Source organism: Cornus florida, unplaced genomic scaffold (assembly GCF_030987335.1).
Source record: "Cornus florida cultivar Cherokee Brave unplaced genomic scaffold, ASM3098733v1 CherokeeBrave_3.0.0_Hap2_Chr02, whole genome shotgun sequence".
Taxonomy (NCBI): domain Eukaryota; kingdom Viridiplantae; phylum Streptophyta; class Magnoliopsida; order Cornales; family Cornaceae; genus Cornus; species Cornus florida.
In genome coordinates, this window is record NW_026775572.1 from 70,080,603 (window position 1) to 70,104,056 (window position 23,454).

Genomic DNA, 23,454 nt, shown 5'->3' on the forward strand with positions numbered 1-23,454 from the left:
CGTTGTTTATTCCGCAGAAAAGGTCTCGACGTTTGGCTTGATCTCTACGAGATTTGCAATTACAGATTGAGGTATTTATATTTAACTATTTGTTTATACATTATAGATATGTGAACATAATGAAGTTATAAGATCTTAAGATTCATATTTATTTGTAATTAATGTTTGGCACGAATAATTATAGTTTACAATATATATATATATATATATATATATATATATATATTGGCAGCAAAGCTACCGTTATTTGCGAGTTGGACTGTTTTTTATAAAAGTGAGCTCTTTCCGGGTTAAAAACAGTTTCGTCGAAATCATCCGAAAAACTGGTGAGCCCGCCTGTTTCAAATTGATTGTTCGTTACCAACAAAAAAAAAAGAGAATCGTGTATTGTACAACATTTTAAAACTAGAGGGAGGTTTAGTGCACTAAGGCCTATAAAAAATATACATCAATTCTTCTCTCGGGTTAAAATCACAAAACCCCCCTCTACTTTCAAAATCACATATAAAACCCCAATAAAATTAAGGGTTAAAATCACAAAACCCCTCTCTACATTCAAAATCGAGTATAAAACCCGAGTAAATTTAAGGGTTAAAACCATAAAGCCCCCATCTTGTTTCTAAAAACGTCATATTACCCCCTCAATTATCAAACAACCCCCTAAACTAACAAAAACTATCACATTATCCCATTTCCGTGACGAAACCGTTAACTTGTTGCAAAAAGGTAATAATGCCCTGGATAACATATTACTCCCTCCGTCCCATATTAATAGCCCATTATATTATTTTTTTGCTGTTCCATTTTAGTTGTCACATTTCAAAAATTAATACACTACTTTTTATTACATTCCCAATTGACCTCTAAAAGATTAAACTAATTAAAATTTCAAAATAAGTGGACCCCATTAAAAATAACTTTTCTGTACTACCAATGATAAATCTATCATTATGCATCTTTTCATACACTACTTTTTAGAGAAGGTCAAATTTGGAAATGCATCTTTTGCCAATCTAATAAAGTATAATAAAAGTTGTTGCCTTAAAAACTGTGAAATGTGGAATTGGACTATTATAAAGAGACAGAGGGAGTAATATTTTATTAAATTGAAATTATAGTATAAGATGGGAAATTTTGTCATTACAAATTACAAGGTTATTTTGGTCAGTAAAATGATGTGCACGTGATTTTCACGTGATAAGATCCCGTTAGTTTTAGACAGGAAACTAATGGGAAAGGGGCGATATGATAGGAATTTTTTTAAAAAAAGGGGTAATATGATAGTTTCTTTAGTTGATAGTTTTTTAAAACAAGAAGGAATTTTATGATTTTAGCCCTAAAATTAAAAAAACCATCTGAACTAACAAAACTTATCAAATTACTCCCAAACTTGTTACCGGCCATTTAAATGGGTTATGAAATGTCAAATTTGACTTTACTTTTTAATATTAAATTAAAAGGTACAATTATTATTTTAAAATATCAAATTTGACTCTGCTATTTTCTTAAATTTTATATTATTTTTTTAATTAACCCTTGGATTGCATTGAAAGTGTATCTTTGCCGTGTCCCAATTTATTCGGCCAGCAAATAAAATATTTGCTATTTCAGATACGTCTAGCTCGTATTCACATTTCTAGTAGGTGCTCGGTATCATTATGATATCTTCAGAGAAGTATTCGTGCTTCCTAGTCGATATGTTCAAATGTCCGATACTCTCACCACACATTCAGAGAAGTATGTGTGCTTCCTAGTTAAATTTTATAATATTTTTTAATCAACCCTTTGATTGCATTGAAAGTATCCAAATCATATCTTTACCGTCTCACAATCTTATTCGGTGAGAAAATAAAATATTTACTATTTAGGATACTTCTAGCTAGTATTCATATATTTAGAAAATGTTTGATACCATCACGACATCTTGAGAAGCATATCTATACTTAGTTAACATATTCGAGTGACCAATACCGTCACCACAGGAAAGATCCCTGCTTCTAGTTTCCAAATTATATAAATAGTTGGTTAGTTGGTAAAAAAACAAAAAAACAATTGTGGATCAACATTTGCCACGTGACAGAATGAGAATCATTTGATTTTTTTTATTTTTTTATTTTTTATTTTATCTATTTGTTATTATTATTATTATTATTTTGGAACACATATAATGGAATGGATAATAATCCAAATTGTTGGGAGTTTGGGTGGTTATGAATCGTAAATCACATGAAAGATTTCGCGGCTAACACGCGAGATAACAGCTTATTTCCCAGTGTTCTTAAATCTTGGCTATCCATGGCTGTCCAATGCAATTTTCTTCCCTCCTGTTATACCTACAAACGCACAATCGAATCCATGCCCTCATTATCGTCTACCCATTTCACCTCAATCCACAATACTCCACTTTGTATCAATTCCAATTCATTGCAGCTTTCAACACAAAGGTCCCTCTCCGTCTCTCTCTCACACACACACATAAACATATAAACATGTATATAACTAATATATTTTTAGCATTTGTGTGTGTATATATATTATACTCTGTGACACTCATTTACAGGTTGGGTAGGGTGGTTTCTGCTGTGATATCTGAAGAAAGCCCCCTGGGTTCGAGTCTTTCTAACACTGATCTGTTCGCACTCACTTATTTGGAGGTGGGTTTTTAATTAATCTCTTGTTCTGGGTTTTAGTTTCCCTTTGATTTTCTTGTATATTTTTATTAGCAAATTTTGGAATTTTGGTTTAGGGCAACAGTTGGCTGTGGGAGGTGGGTGGGTTGAAAATTTTGGTTGATCCAATCTTGGTGGGCAACTTGGATTTTGGTATTCCTTGGCTTTATGATGCTGCCAAGAAGTTCTTAAAGAATTTTCAGGTACTTTTATTGTTATATATGGATTTTGACTAGTGCTTCTGATGTATAATATATAGATCTTGTAATTGGCTTTCTTTTGGAAATTGTTTAGCTTTTCTTGATCATGATATGCGATTTCTGTTTCAGCTCACTGATCTTCCTGAGATAGATTGCCTATTGATTACACAAAGTCTAGATGATCACTGCCATATGAGGACATTAAAGCCACTCTCTCAAAAGCTACCAAGTCTTAGAGTCATAGCAACTCCCAATGCTAAGAAACTGTTGGATCCCCTTTTCAGCAATGTAAGTATTGTTGAAATCTACTTCTTTCGGCAATGTGATAGTTTTTGAGTTTTGCCTTGGATCATGCATTATGAGCATTCTCTGGACATACCCATGAATTTTTTTTAGAATATGCACATTGGCATGATGATGGACTCCACAAGCACTTTGATCCGTAACTAGTCGTCCAGCTCAGTTGTTTGTTTGTTTGGAACTTGATGCAGCATTGAAATCCTTGAAATTGATTTTATGCTTCAACATTCATGAACACTCACCATCTATGTGCATGAATGATGAATAAAAGAAAAAGTCTAGCAATTGGTTTACTAGGATGCATTTTAAAATTCTCACATAACTACGATGCTCAATATATGCTCTCTGTCGTTACTGTAGGCTTGCATCAGCTTTTTGAAAGCATAGGTCTTACTTATATAACTTGGAGGTTGGATAACTTTAGGTTTAAAAGAGTTCAAATCAGATTTCGAAACTGTTTTTTTGCAACTCTTGATGATGAAAGCTTCGATTGATCGAATCTAGTCCAGTGAGTCTCGATCAATCGAACTCCTAGTCCAATAAGGATTTAACTTTCTAAAATAGATTCATGCATTCCAAAACATGTTTTTACGGATCAAAACATGCGATTTAAAAACCCTAACATGTTTCATAATATAAATGAATGCATATGAATCCCAAATTGGTGAGTGCACAATATTGATAGTTGAATTTACCCTGTTGCCTTTGTTGAAGTTTTGAATTGTCAGATTTGCTCTTGGACAGAGGTAACTCTATTAACTTACCTAACTTTTAAAACATAAGCAAAAACTAAAAATCCAAAATAGGAACTCCCCTTTGAACGAAATTCGCCAACCAAAGTCCTATTGACCTCACATCCTTAACACTCTATACATCAGTTTGTGTATCCAACTGATGGAAGATAAATTGGCAATTGTGCTTTTGGAATTTGGGTTATGAGGAGTATATTGCGTACTGTTCCAGTATGTCTAGTACTGGTTCTTTAGCCTAGGAGGTAATATGCATGGACTAACATATACTTGGAGAACCGGGCTGCGCTCAGGGGTGTGTGTGTGTGAGAGAGAGAGAGAGAGAGAGAGAGAGAGCTGCAGCATCTTCAAGGATTCATGGTTGTTCACCTTGTATAGCGTTCCTAGAGACATGATGATCAATTGGCAGGCTCAAAGTCGATCACAATGCAGTGAGGCCTGCCAGCCCGCAGGTTTGAATCACTGGGCTTGCAAGCTGTGGCAAACATTGTGTCATAAACTGGCAATCCGTCTACAAGGATATATGCCCTATGCAATCCCCATGTGCTGGAGATAAGGTAGGCTCTCTAATTTCTAAAAATGTAGGATGCGTATTATCATCCCAAAAGGATGGGATGTGATGACTCCCAACTTCAGTCACCAATGTACTATGAGTTCCGAGAGCCAATACTCTGGTATGGTACCATAATGCCAATAAGCACCAGGCCATGAAAGATTCCTGGTCCTACTCCTGACCTAAGTAGGGCTAAGCGTCAAAATGTCGTCCCAGTAGACAGGCAGCAGTCCCCATCTTCCATTTAAAGGTTATGCAGTTTCGGCCCTTGCCCCCACAGTGATCAGTGTGCCTTATATTTATTTTGTCGAGGGATTGTTATGGTGAATGGACCAATGGCCTACATAATACCTGGGACATGTGGATGAAGGAGACACTGAATCATCCATGTGGTTAGTAGTCATTGGGAATTTAGTCAGTACACCCTAAACACGATGTCAATTCTTTCTTACGAACTGGAAAAATATTCTTAAGGTTGAGGACAATGGCAGGTAGACTCACGACTGCCATCTGCATGTATTTTGTTTGCTCTCCCTCACTGAATATAGAAATTCTTCTGGTTTGGTAATTCCATTTGCTACCTAAAATGTTAATTATAATTATCAATAGATGTTACCCCATAATAATCTGATTTCTTTCTGCTAAGATTTCCTGTTTATCCCCGAACTAGAAGCATGATGGACAAAAATCTCTTCTGGTGGGTATATGCTTAGATTTTAATACGTTGAGATATCTTCCATATCAGCCCAAACTTAGTATTGAAAATTTACAGGTCATATATTTAGAACCTGGTCAGAGTTCTGAAATTGAAGCAAACAATGGTTCTCGAGTTAAAATTCAGGCTACTGCAGGACCAGTTCTGGGTCCTCCTTGGCAGCGCCCTGAGAATGGGTACAGTTTTGTGCTACAATTTGCCAATGTAACACTATTTTTATCCCCGTCTCCTTCATTTCCTGACAAATATTTATTTCCCTTTATCAAATACGTGCTCCAGGTATCTTGTTGTTTCTCCGCAAGGCCAGTTGACACTTTATTATGAACCACATTGTGTCTATAACAAGAACTTTCTGGAGAAGGAACGAGCCGACATTGTAATTACGCCTGTTATAAAACAGCTTCTGCCAAGTTTTACGTTGGTTTCTGGACAAGAAGATGCAGTTCAACTTGCAAAGATGCTCCATGCCAAGTATAGTACTTTTTCCTTGATGTCGGAAGCTAAGTCAATATATTTTATAGAATTGATATTTAAGTGATTAGCTTTCTTGTAGGTTTATTGTGCCCATGAAAAATGGAGACCTTGACAGTAAAGGGCTTCTTGCAAGTTTAATTCAGTCTGAAGGAACAATTGAATCATTCAAGGTTTGATTTCTGTTATCAGTAAAAATAGGTTCAGGTTAGATTTCTTTTAATTGAAGTATAGGAGTACTATGTGAACATTAATGCAGTATAAATATCATAGTTCCTTTAATCTGACTAATGCATACAATGTGATGAGGTATGTTGAGCCACCTTATTATAAAATAAATGAATAAATAATTCTTGCACAGTATGAAGGAATTCATATAATTACTTATCAAAAAAAAAAAAATAAAAAAAAAAAATGAAGGAATTCATATAATTAAGTTTTGGTGAACTTTCGAATGTGTCATTACAAAAGTATTGCATTTTTCTTGTGTTTAAGACATTGTGGTAGTGAATGCTTTCTAGAATCTATTCCCTATATTTCTTCATCTTCCATAACAAATAAAAAGAAGTTAAAACTTTAAATTTAATTTTTTGCACATGCAGGACTTCTTTTTTAAGTATAGCCTTGGTATAAGCCCATCAATTACAATTTATGACTTGAATACAAAAATTACAATGGGAATGTATAGTATAACATGACAGTTTATAGATAAGCTTGATGCAAAAGAAATAATTGGTAAGAAAAAAAAAAAAAAAAAATTCTAGGCTGAAACTTTGCCCTCTAGCTCTTGGGTTGGAAAGAAAATTTCTAAAGCTGAAACAGTGTCAGTGACAGAATCAGATGCCATGTTGGAAAATGGTAAACAAAATCTTATTCCTTCTGATGCAGTCAATAAGAAGCTTAAGAAAAACAAATTCTAAAAGGAAGAAAGTATGGAAAGTTGCTCTGTCTAGTGGACAAGGTTTTGAATGTTCTACTTCCTAGATTCAGTGTGAGGAAAAATATTGTTGGCTGGGAACTAGTAATGCGCCAATCTCTTATTAATTTACTACTTGGAAATAACAAGAATATACACGAGTTCACCCTTCTCATATTGGTACTAACTACTAAACCAGTCCCTATAGAAGATAACTTAATCGGCTTTTATTAAGGAATCAGTTGTCTGTAAGGAGCTAAGTAACAGGGGGTTGACCATTCTAAGAATGTGACATTTGTGGGTATAAAAAAAAGAAAAAACGAAGGAAAAAAAAAAAAACAAGAGATTTTACTTTGAAGTCCCAAGCTTTTCAAGTTCTTTCATGGAATAATTCTTGTCCATGCCCAGATCAAATTCTGTAATAATTGGCTAGTGATTGTTTAAGTCATTAGGAAGAGTGAAGATCTAGTGGATCTGAATTCATTTAAGGATAGTTCATATGCTTCCACAAAGGCTAGAAAGAGGACAAGCGTTCTTAAGAATTCTACGTATTCAATAGATTTGTAAGGCCACAGTTACAATGCTCTAGAATTACTTGCTGGTACACCTTAAGATAGTATGAAGAGTTGGAGTGCATTTGATGAGATCCTGTCAATGAACCATGGGGACAAATTTGACACATTGGTCCAAATCAGAAGTGGGAATAGTTTGTGCAAGTTTTTGTTGGTATCATAACAAGGTCAAGAGCTGGTTTTCATCAGGCATAGTGTAGGGGATGTTAAGGTGTTCACATCAAGTATATTACAACCAGAAAAATGGGTTGTCTATTAGGATCTCTCTCTTTTGTTTAAGCACATTGACAGGAAAACAAATGAGGCAGTAAATCTGTTGAATATTTGGGACATTGAGCAAAGGAAAATGTTGATGTAAAGGGAAGGTCCAGAAAATATCATAAGATAAGGGGAAAGTAGAGTTAAGGGTATTGTAGTTATTCGGGTAGGAGTCTGATTTAGAAGTTGTCTAAAAACATAATTATGTTTAACACCATTCTATATGGTGAATAAGTAGGGGTAATGTTCAGAGGTCCTGGTAGTTGGAAGTATTGGCATTGCACAAGGGAGGTCTTTTCCATTTGAGTGAGTTGTGGGTTTCTTGCTCATGGATACACAGTCCTGCAAAAGGTAAGGTCTTTCTCTGGCCATACACCATCCCCGCTATAGACGCTAGGGGAAATTTCCATCCTCCTTTGGTAGCTTTCCTCTGCTTGTTTAATTGGTTCAGTTTTCCATTTTGTTTGTGTAAAAATGGAGATTTGTATAGAAAGAGAAGAGAGAGAGAGAGAGAGAGAGAGAGAGAGAGAGCTTAGACCAGAGAGTTTGAGGCGCAGCCCACATTTCTCATTTCTTACTTTAACCCTAAAACATAAAAGGGGGTTATATACAATACAAGAAAGGCCTATTTACATAATGGCCACAAACCCTATATCTAATTACAATAGGACCCCAGCATAAATACATATATACATATAAGTGTTTTAACACTCCCCCTCAAGCTGGAGAATATATATCATATAATCCCAGCTTGGAACAAATCGTTTTTAACCGATTATGACCAAGAGCTTTAGTAAACATATCAGCTAATTGATCTTCAGACTTCACGAATGGAGTATAAATGTTTCCACTCAATATTTTCTCTCAAGTGAAGTGACAATCAACTTCAATGTGCTTGGTTCTTTCATGAAACACCAGATTGGATGCGATGTGAATAGCTGCTTGGTTATCACAGAACAGTGGAATAGGAGTCTTGACTATTAACCCAAGTTCTTCAAGAATGTTGTATCCACGTTAACTCACTAAAGGTATGGGCCATCGCCCTGTACTCTGCTTCAGCACTAGACCGTGCTATAACTGTTTGCTTTTTACTTTTCCATGTAACAAGATTTCCACCAACAAATGTACAATAGCCTGTAGTAGATTTCCGATCTGAGGGAGAACCCGCCCGGTCAGCATATGTGAAACCTGTCACATTAAGATGACCATTAGGTTTATATAGTAATCCAAAACCTTGAGCTTGTTTGATATATCAAATAATTCGAAGAACAGCATTCCAATGTGGTACTCTAGGAGCACTCATGAACTGACTTACAATACTAACTGCATATGAAATGTCAGGTCGGGTGATAGTGAGATAAATTAATTTCCCAACTAGACGTCGATATCTGCCATGATCGTCAAATAAATCACCCTCATCAGGTAATAATTTTATATTTGGGTCCATAGGAGCATCAGCAAGGCAAGTACCTAACATACCTGTTTCTTTTAACAAGTCCAACACATATTTCCTTTGAGATAGACTTGTACCTTCCTTGGATCTAGCAACCTCAATACCTAAGAAATATTTGAGTTTACCTAGATCCTTTGTGTGAAATCGATTCTGTAAGAACAATTTTAACTTTGAAATGCCGTCAGAATTATCACTTGTTATAACAATATCATCTACATATACCACAAGAAATATAAAGCCAATTTTAGTATGTTGGTGAAATACTGAATGATCTGTCTGGCATCTGTTAAGGCCAAAGGAGAGTACCGCCTCGAAGAATTTTCCAAACTAAGCCCTTGGAGATTATTTCAATCCGTACTGGGCCTTTTTAAGACGACATACAGCATAACGAGACTCCCCCTGAGCAACAAATCCAGGTGGTTGCTCCATGTAAACCTCTTCATGTAAGTCACCATGTAAGAAAACATTTTTCACATCGAATTGAAACAACGGCCAATTACAATTGGCGGCAATGGAAATAAGGATTCGGATAGAAGAAATCTTCGCAATAGGGGAAAAAGTCTCATCATAATCAATACCATAGGTTTGTGTGTATCCCTTTGCAACAAGGCGAGCCTTCAATCACTCAACAGATCCATCATGGAGATATTTGACCGTGTAGACCCACTTACAACCAACCGTTTTGGAACCGGGAGGTAAGCGAACAAGGTCCTATGTCCCATTATGATGAAGAGCATCTATTTCATCTATCATGGCTTTGCACCAAGCTGTATTAGATAGAGCATCCTGCACAGTTTTCGGAACAGCAGTAGCAAATAACGTGGATAAAGGTGGGGGGGGGGGGGGGGGGGGGGGGTGGGGTACTCATGATCGACGACTATACACTTGAAGTGGCGGTGGCACATGAGGTGGTTGTGGTGGGTCACAGGGTAATGAATGTGACACAACAGGCAACGGAAGCAGCAGCTCGGTATCTAAAGACAAACTATTTGAATAAAAATAAGGAGTATCCTAAAAAAAAGGTAACGTCCATGCACACAAAAGTATTACGAGTGCTAAGATCCTAACATTTATAACCTTTTTGAGTCTGAGACTATCCAATAAAGACACACTTAATGGCACGAGGAGACAATTTATCAGTGCCAGGGCGTAATATGTGAGCAAAACACACACACCCAAAAACACAAGGCGGCAATGCAAATAACGATCGAGTAGGAAAAACAAAGGAATAAGGACATTTTCAATTAAGAACGGAAGATGGCATACGATTAATTAAATAACAAGCAGTTAAAATAGTATCGCCCCAAAATGCTTTTAGAAGATGCATATGTATCATCAATGTCTGAACTATTTCAAATAAATGCCTATTTTTCCGTTCGGCTACGCATTTTGTTGAGGAGTATAAGAACAAGAAGTTTGGTGCAAAATACCACAAGAGTCGCAAAAACTAGAAATAACACCTTTGACATATTCCATAGCATTATCAGATTGTAAAGTGCGTATAACACACCCAAATTGGACAATTTCTTTTAAAAATATTTGAAATATGGAAAAAATTTCAGAATGGTCTTTCATTAAAAACAACCAAGTCATCCTTGAATAATCATCAACAAAGGTACCAAAATAAGAAAAACTTAAGTGACTAGTGTGACGAGCAGGACCCCAGTTGTCCGTATGCACTAATTCAAATAAATAAGATTGACGATTAACGATACGAGGAGGGAAAGGCACTCTATAGTGCTTACCCAACTAACAAGACTCATAATTTAAAGTAGGCACCGACTCAAGGAAAGGCAAAGCAGACTTCAAATACTACAACGAGGGATGACCTAACCGATAATGCCACTGGTACACAGACATCTGGGAATGTAAAGCAACAGTGGAAGGTTTGCAATCCAAATAGTATAGGCCATTTCTGTTATGCCCCCACCAATCGTCTGTTTCGTGTTGAGGTCCTAAAAGACACAAAACGAAGAATAAAATGTGACAAAACAATTCAGTGCTTGAGTCAATTTACTTACAGATAATAAATTAAAGAGAAAATTTGGAACTAATTGCACAGAGGATAAAGAAATGGATGGAGTTAATTTAATTGTTCCCTGGCCAATAATGGAACATGTCCTACCATCAGCCAGAGTAACAAAAGATGAGGAACTAGACTTCTGAAAATTAAAAAATAGAGAGGCATCACCTGTGAGATGGGTAGAAGCCCTAGAGTCAATAATCTAAAGGGATGTTGAAGTCTGTAAATCGGACAAGCATGCAATATTACCTGATTGCGCAAAATTAACCACATCAGTAGAGTTAGGACGTGTCCGGTTGACCAATGCACTGAACTAAGCTCGTGATAATGATAGTGTCACGGTGTCACTAGTAGATACAGGTGATGATAATACAGAAGTCTGACCAAGAGCGTGATGAGACCCCGCAAGGGCAGAGGAAGACACTGCTTGATTTACCCATGCTGGTTTCCATAAAGAGTCCAACAGTTCTCAACAAAATGGTTAGTACCCCGACAGTGGCTGCAGATGCAAGTATCACTACGTCCACGACCACGGCAACTGAGACGAGAACTACCCTAATTTCCACCATACCCTCTGTTGCCACTAGGAGTATCACCTGAATTTCCACCATACCCTCTGTTGCCACTAGGAGTATCACGACCTCTAGAGGACTGTGGAAAAATAGAAGGAATCATCATAGCTGAATTTTCTTTCACTCCAGTGGGTGTCACATGTGATTGTTCTGAAACCTGAAGTAAGCAGGAATAAATGTTACCCAAAGATGGGAGTTCTCCATCACCGGCAAGGATCCGATCTCGAATATTATGAAGGCTCGGGTGCAAACCAGCAAGAAAAATGGAAACAGAAAATTCCTCACATTGTCGCTTGAGAATGTCAGGATCAGTAGTCAAGGGATGGTACTGATTCAACTCATTTAACAGGCTTTTGAAAGTACTGTAATACTCACCGAGGCTTTGACCAGAGAAGTCAGATTGACGAGAATGGAATATCTTTTCATACAATGAATATATGCGAGAAACATTCGTGTCCATAGAGTAAGTTTCTTTAACTGCATCCCAGATTGCCTTTGCAGTGTTGACAAACATAAAAGTGGATGCAATGGAAGGTTTCATACTGTTCCACAACCAGGACATAACCATATAGTTATCAGTTTCCCAATCCTCATATGTTGCTGATGTTTTTGATGGAGGATCAGTTGTAATAAACTTCAGCTTTAGTCGCGCACCTAAAGAGAACTTTACTACTTGAGCCCATAGTAAGTAATTGGAATTACTTAATTTCATAGATGTAATTTGCAGCCCGACAGGATCAACATGTGTTGCAGAAGATTTAACTCCAGTAGACCCAGAAGCAACATTTCAATCATCCAACATGGATATATGAATATGTAAAAAAGAAACTTATTTGCGTTGAGTTAAGATGCCAAATCTATATCAAAGAACCAAAGAAACTGTTGCACCCGAGAAGGCCAGAACAGAGTTGAACCGAGAACAGAAGAAGACTCGGAGCAGAACAGACCCGGTCAGTAAATCGGGTCGAACGGGCCGGACCTTAAATCGGGTTGAACTGTAAATCGGGTCGGAACAAATCCGGTTTATGTTAACCTGGATTGGGATAGCGAGAACCTTGTAGCCAAACACCGTTGTTCTTTACAAAATCTTAGTTCTCCAGCAAGCACGCAGCGGCAGCGGCGACGGCAATGGAATCAACAAGTTGTGACACAACTCGCGACAGCCGCCGGTGACCAAGCAACGAGCAGCGACGACGAGAGAAGGCGGTAAGTTCAATGAAACGGCAACAACGCGAGCAACCAAAATGGGCTTCAGATCTGAGACAAAGCAACGAGCAGCGACGATGAGAGAAGGCAGCGAGCTCGTCGACAACCAAAACGGCAACAACTTCACCACCGTCACGAGCTCTGAACAGATCTATACAAGAACTATACAACTGCAATTTCCCACACTCACAATTTTGATCCGCTCTGATACCATGTAAAATGGAGATTTGTATAGAAAGAGAATAGAGATACAGAGAGAGAGAGAGAGAGAGAGAGAGAGCTTAGACCAGAGAGTTTGAGGCGCAGCCCACATTTCTCATTTCTTACTTTAACCCTAAAACATAAAGGGGGGTTATATACCATACAAGAAAGGCCTATTTACATAATGGCCACAAACCCTATATCTAATTACAATAGGACCCCATCATAAATACATATATACATATAAGTGTTTTAACAGTTTGTGAAGGATAGCTCGTCTTTACCTTGTACAACTTCCTTATCTTTATAAGTTATCTTCATTTTCTAAAAGAAACAACAATTATTATGTTTAAGCTTTTCTTGTTTTTGTTTTATTAACAGTTTATGCTTTTTTAGGTTTTCCGTATCAAGAGTATGTTAGTAATTCTGTTTTAGGATGTTGAGTATCCTGCCATTATGGTTTTTTTTTTTTTTTTTGTAGTCAACTTATGTATAGAGGAAGTATCCATTTGCATGTGGTTTAACATTTTGTTCTTATATTCCTTCGTATTCTTTTCTGTGATCACATTCACTGAATTAACTGCTCTTCCTATGAAAATCATATTTGCAATGTTTCAAGTCAATTGAAGATCAACTGATGTGATATTTATACACTTGAAATCATATCAAAATATAATTATAATCTCAAGCATGACATGGATGCTACTTTCCAACAAACTTGACATTTGTTGAGCAGAACGACTACAGGAAGAACATTCAATCCTAGCGAAATGTGAGTCACACAAAAATTACATGGATTGCCATTCTACTAGTGAACTTGCTACCCATCTGCGAATCAATAAAACATAGATTTTTGATGCTCTGGGTCATTGGATGGGTCAAAGTCAAATTCAGTTGGTTAAGTGTGTAGACCATAATAGACGTGAGCGCACAACGTTATTTCACCCTCTTGAAGAGCAAAACTAGTGGCGCGTCCCCAATGCTAAAATTTGAAGGTCATAATATGTGAACCTAAAACAATGTTGGAACACACCATCTAAGAAACTACAACCTAGTTGCATCAATTGGATGCTTTAATTTTTACTAATTTTTTAAAGTCAGACCATTTTTATTAAATACATATTTCCTTCAAGTCAGTTGTTATGCATATATTGGAAGCTGTGCATCCCCAAGTAGTTGGGAAATGGCTTTGTTTATTGTTCATTTTGTTATTAGTTAATCTATGTGTATTTAGATATTATGTGTGCGTGTTTATAGGCACTCTAATGATACTCCTTCTCTTCTAAGTTTTAAAATATTATATATTCAACGGTCTCGCTCTTGCTTCCACTTTTGTTCTGTGCTCTAGTTAATTAAGAGTGTTCCACTAGGTGTAAACCCTTATTATGAGGTTTTATTTAATAGCTGGTCTTGTGGGTTAAAATAAAAGTCCATGTCGGATTCCTTGGCCACCAAATTTCCTTGGCTTCCAAGATAGAGCCCGACGTATTAGCTGTTTTTGGAGCAGTGAATGAAGGCATGATTTATAGCCTGTTCCTTGTGATGTGTGATGTATCTTCTTCTCTTAGGCATGTCAGCATAAGAATCTAGGTGCGATTGCCTTGGACTTTCTTTCTTATTGTCTCCTTCTCTTATCCTCAAGTTCTCAATCTTTCAGTAGATATGTCATAATCCTTTTAAGATTGCCAGATTGATGAAAATGTCTTATAAATATAATTTACATAGCTATTGAAAGCAATCAGATTTGTGTGCAGCGTTGTGAAAGGCGCACCTAGGTGTGCGCCTAGGCTCCAAGCTCATACAGGCGCAACACTCATGCCTGTTGTGTGCCTAGGTGCGCCTTTAATATGGAATATGATTATGCTTTAATAGTAATTAAAATTTTCCATTGTGCGCCTTGCTTCACTCAGGCTCGTGCCTCGCCTTGCACCTAGGCTGCAAAGGACCTCTAGCGTCTTGAGCCTTTGATAACACTGTTTGCGTGCGTGTAGTGATAAACACTCAATTATAGTAAAGATTCACTTATAATCTGTCTCCTGCCAAGCTAGTTTGCGTTTGGGCGTGCTGACCGTCTGTCTCTACAGCTTCCATGGGATAATTTACTTCCTCTTTCTTTTATCACAGCAGGCTCTTAACATAAAATTTTTACGAAGTGATTCGTGGAAAAATTGAATGCATGTCCTTGTTGGCCCAAAATTTTACCATCACATCAAACAATGATCCCTTGATAAACTACTTCTCTTACTCGGAATTACTTGCGGATTTAAGTAGTGTTCCAGATTTCTTGGTTATTGTAAAAATGGCTTGTAGAAGAAACATGTTTAAGCATGATAATAGAATCAATAATCTATATTAATTTGTTCAACAATCCATTTGACTTGCTAATGTTTTACAAATAATTGCGAATTCATTGTTTTGTTATGCAGGAGCTTTTGTTGAAGGAGCTGCCAGATACAGAACTACTGGCGCCAATCCCTGGTGTACCGGTAGATATTTCAGCTTCTTTAAATAGACCATAGTGCAAAAATTACAATGTTTATGGGAATACAAATTTCACCCATATTTTGTATATTTCCATGTCAGCTTAGATATATGATGTGGACAACATTTTAAGTTCAATAAGTCCGTTTTCGACCAAAAAGTATTTTTTTAATTTTTTATTTTTTGTGTGGAAATGGCCCACACCTTGCATTCGATATAAAATAGTTTTATAATAGGGAGTTGATATTGGCCCTCCACTATAATTTTTAGGCGCTCCACTTTCTCTTTCTTTTAAAATGGAATTACAAAGGAGCCCCTACACCATAGAAGGTTTGGTTCTTACCTTTTATAATACGATAATTGCCCTCTTCGTTAGGGTTAGGATTTATAGCACCAAATATAGATTTTTTTCAACTTCTCTCATTCCATCTCTCCGTGCAAAAGCAAAAAAAAATTGGTAGATCTCGCCCATGAAACTCAAATTCTGTAATTCAACCCTTCTAATGAATCACGAACATGCATATTTATTTGGACATTGTTCAACTGTCTCACTTCTGGGATGAGGTCTGGTATCCAAGAACATGCAGTTCGTGGCAGATTTTATATTATAATATTTGAGAATGGATTTTGGAGTTTTTTTATTTTTCCTGGCAACACCAACACGAAGGAAAAAACAACAAAGCTAACAAACACTATCAGCAACATCGAACTCCAGAAGGCTAAAGAGGCAGTGAATGAAGCACCAAATCCGCGTTCATATCATGCCTTGAGAGCCGCGCAAGAGCATGCGCCACCCGATTACCTTGCCGTCGACCATGCGAAATCGAGAACCCCAAAAAAAGTTGAAGTTCATTACGGATATTAGGTACCATTGAAGCATTTGCAACATCACTATAGCCAGCCCCTTCGATGGAATCCACCACCAATTTAGCATCCGACTCAAAGCATACAACTCGAAAATTAAAAACTCTGGCCCAATAAACAGCACGGCAAAATCAAAAAGTCTCTACCTCCAGCATAGACGAGGAAGCAAAAGGATTAAATATCACCGGTTGAAGAACAGAGCCAGATGAGTTCCGAAACACCGCACCTCCACCTCCCAACTGAGAAAGTTTCAAAAAGCTAGCATCAACATTGCATTCAATAACACCGTGCAAGGGACAAGTCCAGCGAGAAGGGGATTCTATCTGCTGCGATTTGGAAAGGAGCTGCTAGCATTTCTTCTGCACATTTACAAATTCCCAAAATCGACTCGTAGCTAAACTTGCGACCAATAAAGGAACCTATTATGAGGTACGTGGTGAAGTCAATCCCTAAGATCTTCTCTCTCTAATCTCATTCCTTTATTTAGTTTAATTTTATTTATGCTAGTGACACACACCAAATCAAACAATGTTCTTCTCTAAATTAAAATAGAATTAATTGAAGGCTTGATAATCTACCATAGTCCCTAAGGTTCGACACTCTCTAAGTAGTCCTACCCTGCAAGGGATTCGTTCTATTGTGAGTGGTAAATAAATAGACAAATTAGTGTGATCTTCTTATTGTTGATTTTTGGGGTTTTTGAAGATCCAAACAAAGCTTTCTCAAGAACATAGTTCAGGGTGCACGCCAGGTGTTCGACAAAATTCCCGAGAGAACTTAAAAGCTTCAAACCAAAATTCTTTGTGAATCAAATGGCCCCGAGAATCTCTAAAGAGGCCAAGGGAAAAGGAATTGCGGTTCCAAGGGCTCCAAAGAGAGCGAGAACCGGCATCTCTATCCGTGAACCTCAAGAAGGTTCAAATGCTCCTAGGGACACTCCATCGTCTCCAATAAACTCGGGCTCTCCTATTATTGAGGTACCAGTTGGGTATCCATCAGTTTCTGCTACCGGGAAGATAGAGTTCACCCGTGATCACTTCTATAATGAGCACCCTTAGAAGGCGTACACAAAAATATATGCCACTAGTGTGAAGATAAATGAAACCATCCCACCGAAAAACCACTCGGAGCCTAAAGAAAGAAGAAAACTTAGTCTACAAGAAGCTGGCAGAGCTTTAGCCATTGGACCACAGTAATCTATACACAATAAGCCTTTTCTTTTTCTTGTTCGTCTGGGAGAAAGTAGCTGGATGGGGGGTTCCTTATTATAACCCTTTCGAGTTGTTAATAAGCCAAGGGAACATCATATCTCACATCTGAAATGGATACGTGATTGAATAATGATCCGGCCTATTCGGACCAATCCACAACTGACCTATAGTACCTTACCAATATAGGAATAGCTATGTCTGCAGAGAAGGCTCAAGCTTCTCTTCCTATCTTTCCGTATTTCTTTATATAGATCTAATTCTTCATAAGTGAATGAGCACTTAGTTAGCTTCCCTTATTTACGGTGAATTTCTTGCAAGAATCTTCATTCAACAAACAAGATTCTATTATTGTTCCAGTGCACCTTAGCACAGTATCTCAAAAGGCGATCAAATCCGAAAGGAATGTGAATTTGAAGAAGCTCAGGAATAGTACGAGACATAAACTTGTGGCATACATTGAGAAGAACAGTTGGCTTTCCTTCACTACCATGGAGCACAGCTTCTCTCCTGACATGGTACACTATTTCTACTCCAATATCCGTCGAGTTCATGATGATGGATATTTTGAGATTTCTATATTTGGGACTGACTATCGCGTGAATGAAGATGTTATCTATGGCATCTTAGGCGTTCCAAAGAGGGTGAGTAGTATTGGCTATATCCTACCTCTTATTGAGTTAGGGCCTAAATGGCAAGAGATCTATGACACTTTGTGCATTCTAGGTCCTCTGAGATTTGCTGACCACATCCCATCTCATTATCTCACTGATGAGGCAGCATTTCTTAATTTGTTTGACATGGCCAATCTTGGATATTTTGGGAAGAATGACGCGATTGCTTTATATCGGGCTCAGGTATTGTATCTTCTTACTATTAGAGCAAAGATTCATATTGCCCTTTCTATTTTGAATTTGATGGTTGCTCACTACAAGAGCAATACCAAAAGGAAGTCCTCTTCGTTCCCTATGATCATCATGGGACTTTATAGGAAGTTTCAGATTATGCTTCCCACAGAATTTTTCCAAATTGGTTTAAAACCTTTCTTCATGATTATGTCAAGTGGGAACCAGTACCAAACTTGGGAACCGGTTCAAGAACCATAGCTTCGAAGAAACCATTTTGTCCTTTGAGAACCGGTTCCAAAGTTGGCTACCGGTACCACCTGCTGATACAGTTTAGGATTTCAAGTTTCTTGTTCTGTTCAAACTTCCTACTTTGGTTTAGAATACTACCAAAAGTCCTACACACGAAAATTACCTTTTCTTATACATATCTATGTCTTTGAAAATTCTATATAAACCTTTATATTCATCTAGGTCGATACGGCTTTTAATTTGTACTACAACTTCAGAATTTCTAAAAGCCTATTAGAGAGATATTTTTGCAGAAAATCAAATCTGATTTTTCTGTCATTCTTTCTAGAACACAAACATAAACACAAGAGTAAGTTTAGATTGTTGTTGATCAAATCCTGATCGTGATCAAAGTCTTGCATTTACAATGATCAGAAAACCAAATCTACTTCTTCTACATCAAATCCAGATCCTGAAGAACATAGATGAAGCAATCACACTTTGAAAGAGTCAAAGCATTTGAGGAATGTTATTTGATCTATCAACAATCCTTCTACAGAAATCAAGAGTAAGCCTGAGGTCAAGAGCTGTTGGACAAGACGTCGCAAAGCTAGAGGATTGTCAACGATTGGTGTTTGGTAGAACGATAGAGTGTTAGCCTGAGTCAAAGTTCATTGTACTTTGTTTCAAGCATAGTGGATCGGTTTACTTTGGACTACACAGTCCACGAGGTTTTTTCCCGCGCAAACATTGGTCTATTTTACCAATTGGGGTTTTCTCACTAAAAATTCTGATATCATCTCTATTACTTTACTTTATTTAATTTTGTATGAGATTAATTGATTAATTGCAAAAATAGATAAAGTTAGAAAGGCATAGATCTGTTTTTAAGATACAAAACTTTCTATGCAAGTAATCTTCCACTGCACAACTCACAGTGCCCCCTAAGCCTATGCTGGCTTGGTCCCTGCCTCTTTACATGCTCTCTACTCATCATTGATGGTTGGATTTCAAAAAATATATATATATATACCATTTCCTTCACAAAGAGGTATATGTAAGGATTTGTTACAAAATTTCTACGTCACTCTTAACACAAAAAGAACTAAAACATGGAGGAGGCTGTGGTGGTATGTGTGGAGCAAGAGGTAGCAGAGGAATTACAATGAACAGTGTCACTGCTGTGGGTGCCCCTTTGGTGTGAATGCAATTGCTTGGATTGCTTCATTCTGTCATCGCTATGGCTGCTCATATATTCCGGCTGAATGCAATTGCTTGCATTGTAGCATTTGTGGTATAGAAGCCGGTGCCTGTGACGGGGGTAGTGCTGGTGTTGCCACTGCTGTGTATTCTGGTGGTGGAATCCATATTCCTCCCACCACCACAAACTGGGGTGCTTGTGGGTGGTTGTGAATTGAAGGACTTGGTCTTCTTGTATGCAAACGAAATTTCTGCAACAAATTAAGAATAGCCTTTTATACCGTTGCTTATTTGAAATCATCAGTCATGTTTTGATTATAAGAGAATTGATGATGTAATTCATCAATATGAATAAAAGAAACTCTGGGCTGCCATTAATTGCATGATCAACTCATTTACCAGAGACCAAAACGAAATTCTTAAAAAAGAATTTTTGATTTTCAATTGAAATTAATAAACTCTTACCCGAAAATAGTAATGCTATCTAATTGATAAAGGATAAATATTTATTTCAAGAAAAGAAAAAAAAAAAAAAAAAGAAGAAAAAGAAAAAGAAAAAAGGTCAGGATAATGCTCACTCTCAATGTTAGTATTGCTATAAATAAAAAAAATGAAATGAAATAAAATGAGGGAACAAATAAATGACAATGACATATTATTATTTTTGGTACATTTAATTAAATCTTATACCATATACCAAATATTATTATTTGGTATATATATATATATATATATCCAGTAAAATTCTATACTCATCATATATACCAACCTGTAAATGGCTTTTCACTTCATCACTAGTAAGTCCATCAACCTTCATTAATTCCCTAATTTGCTTTGGCGTAGCAACTACATTGATCAAAACATAGTATCAATAAAATTCAAAATTTAAAATCAATTACATTGAACTAAACCTAAATTTTGATCCTATAATCAATCAGATGATACAAACCTTGAGAACCACCAAGCTGTTGAAGAGCATGTAAGAATCGCCTATGCAACTCCGGCAACCAACGCCTACGCCTTGCCTTCTTTTGAGAGTGTCCCCCTTTCTCTTCTCTTCTAGTTTCATCACCACTACCACCATCACTGCCACGGCCTCTTTCTGCGCTTGACATTGCAGAAGAAGGTGAACTACCCATTAATTCTGGGGCTATCCCAGAACTTTTTTCGGCACCATCACCACCACCACCACCATTTCTCTGAACCTCCGTGACTAATACCTTTCTTGATGAGTCCTGGACCACCAAAACTTCAAACTTTTAACCATATAAACCAAAACATATACCAAATAGATGACCAATAAGTTATTTGATTATAATGCATATTATGTACAATTTTTGAGTAATGATAGGTAGTTCAGCGGTCAGAAAAATTCAATTAATTTTATGTGAATAGGGCTGATTTCATCGTCACATCAGGACTATTAAATGAATCCGGATCGGAGTTGTCCGACTGCTAATGTACCTCTTTGGTGGTTGGATTTGGTGTTTGATCCCACAGTTGAACAGATTGAAGCCAGTCAGATTTCGTCAAGGAATTGTCACTAATCTTCTTATTATCTCTGTTTTTGTTGCTACAATTACCATCAATATTATTGGGTTGGTGAGATTTTTCATCCTCTTCATCTTCATCACAAGATATGGTCTTCTTTATAGGAATGAACTCTTCCAAAACAGGCCCATCATCAGTTGATGTTTGTTCAGAACATTCAGAATGTTGCCCGGACTCCGTAGTCGTCCCAGCCAACTGCTGCCTGCACGCACCAATCGCTGAAATCACAACCATGCCATGCCATGAGCAGCTAGCAATTAATCTAGAGAAAGAATCTCCAAAAGGATTGATGGGTATGTGAATGAATATGTGCTTATATAATTATTACCTTGAGTTACAAGCTCTAAACACAGAGGAAGCTCGCGTTCGAAGACCTGAATCTTGCGACGCTCTTCTTCAAGAGCTTCAATATATTCACGGCATTTTTGCATTCTCTCATCTGTATGATTGTTGTTCATGGTTGATCTCTCTGACTCTGATAAAAGGTTTGAGAGACTTGAGAATATTGTAAAAATGTTTGGAGGAGGAAGGAGAGATTAAATTGAGAGGTTTTGTCTCTAACATAGAGAGATCGGAGAGAGGACAGGGTCGCAAAAGCATAAAGGAATCACAAAAAGAATAAACTTGGGATACAAGTAAAAAACCGTGTTTCGAGAGAGAGACAGTAAGGGTTAGACGGGCTTGGAAGATATCGGGCCGTCGCATATAAAACGAATCTTTGATCGGTTTTGAGAGAGAGAGAGAGAGAGGGAGAGAGAGAGAGAGAGAGAAAAAAAAAAAAAAATACTTGTTTGAATATTTTTTTCAGGTATCTACTAATGTAGTAAACGGCCAATAAAGACCTCTCCAATTCTCCATTCTGTTAATAATAAAAAATAATAATTCACCATTTGCGGAGGATTAGATCCTGGCACCTTGTCTGTGTGTGAGAGTAGGAGAGAGAGACAGAGGTTCAACTGAATATTCGAGGGTGAGATTCCTCGTTGCTTGCATGTGGGCTGGCAGTGACTACAACCACTAAAAAGTGACAAAATCAAAGGCCCCTCTTTCGTCATATATATTGTTTGTGAGTATATACTATTGCGCGCTCTGCCCCACTCTCTCTCTCTCTCTCTCTCTCTCAAAGTTTAGTATTATTCAACTCTCTCAATGGATTAGTCCGAGCTGCGCTATGCATGGACGAGCTCAACTCTTCGAATTATGTGAATTCCATCGTGGACTCACATAATTTAAGGGTCGAGCTAGTTGGGATGTGTCTGCACTAAACATTTTTTATTTGAATATTTTTTTAAAAAAATATTAGATACTTGAGATATCAATAATATAGTATTCTTGGGCATTCATCATTATTATCAAAAAATATTAGATACTTGAGATATCAATAATATAGTATTCTTGGGCATTCATCATTATTATCTTTGCCATATTTTTATATGCATGGGGTTGCATAAATTTTATGTCTCCATTCTTTTCTACTATTCATTGTTGTAGCGAAAACGCAAAAAAACAACATTATTTGAGGAATAAAACACAAACAATCACGAAATATAAAAACAACAATCACATACAAGAACACATGATATATATGGTCCACCCAAAGATTAGGGCTACGCACCGAATAACTTCCACTATTAAAAAGATGAAGAATTACAATAGTGATGGGTTTCGTCAACTATTAATAATAATCAACCCTTTGCAATAGCACAAATTATTATAAAATAGGGCTATTGGACAGGTAAGTCGAACCACTGGGATTGTTAGTTTATGGCAACCAATATCTTTAAATTCACTTTTAGTTTGATGAAAGGGGTATAGAGTTTTGTTTGGTTTGTCACTTGATACTTGGAATTAAATTGTGCATTAAACAATAAAGTGAAGGAAATTAAAAGGAAAGAAACTTAAGTAGAGAGGATTAGGGAAGTGAATCCACTACCTACCCTATAAACATGCTAGATTATGATTAACTTGGGGAGACAACATATATATGTGACCATGGAATGCAACAACACAAGATTGCTACATTACCTTCAAAAAATTTATGAAATCAATAGGCAAGAATAATCCATCAAAGCTTTACATGCTTGAACTACCTAAACTAAGGTGTAGCCTTAGACATGCTCACTAAGCTAGAGATTATCAAACCCTCAATCCAATGATAAAAGCACATAAAATCAAGAATCAAGATTAATCCATCAAAGGGAGGTCCTAAGTTATGG

General features: G+C 37.0%; 2 protein-coding genes across 3 annotated transcripts; one reads left to right on the forward strand and one right to left on the reverse strand.

Annotated features, from left to right (window-relative positions):
- Positions 1-2,190: 2,190 nt before the first annotated feature.
- LOC132295288 (uncharacterized) lies at positions 2,191-15,480 on the forward strand. 2 transcript variants are annotated; one of them, XM_059793487.1, is made up of 8 exons: positions 2,191-2,444; positions 2,561-2,654; positions 2,747-2,872; positions 2,999-3,157; positions 5,244-5,362; positions 5,466-5,657; positions 5,740-5,864; positions 15,285-15,480. In XM_059793487.1, the coding sequence occupies exons 1-7, from the start codon at positions 2,227-2,229 to the stop codon at positions 5,834-5,836; spliced, it is 1,005 nt and encodes a 334-aa protein (XP_059649470.1). In that variant the 5' UTR covers positions 2,191-2,226; the 3' UTR covers positions 5,837-5,864; positions 15,285-15,480. The 2 variants fall into 2 exon arrangements, with proteins under 2 accessions (XP_059649470.1, XP_059649469.1); XM_059793486.1 differs by having other exon boundaries at positions 5,740-5,830.
- Positions 15,481-19,423: 3,943 nt separating this feature from the next.
- On the reverse strand, positions 19,424-22,136 carry LOC132295289 (transcription factor HHO3-like). Its single transcript, XM_059793488.1, has 5 exons — positions 21,567-22,136; positions 21,152-21,456; positions 20,637-20,922; positions 20,457-20,533; positions 19,424-19,938 (listed from the first exon to the last, which is right to left on the reverse strand). The coding sequence occupies exons 1-5, from the start codon at positions 21,694-21,696 to the stop codon at positions 19,726-19,728; spliced, it is 1,011 nt and encodes a 336-aa protein (XP_059649471.1). The 5' UTR covers positions 21,697-22,136; the 3' UTR covers positions 19,424-19,725.
- Positions 22,137-23,454: the final 1,318 nt, after the last annotated feature.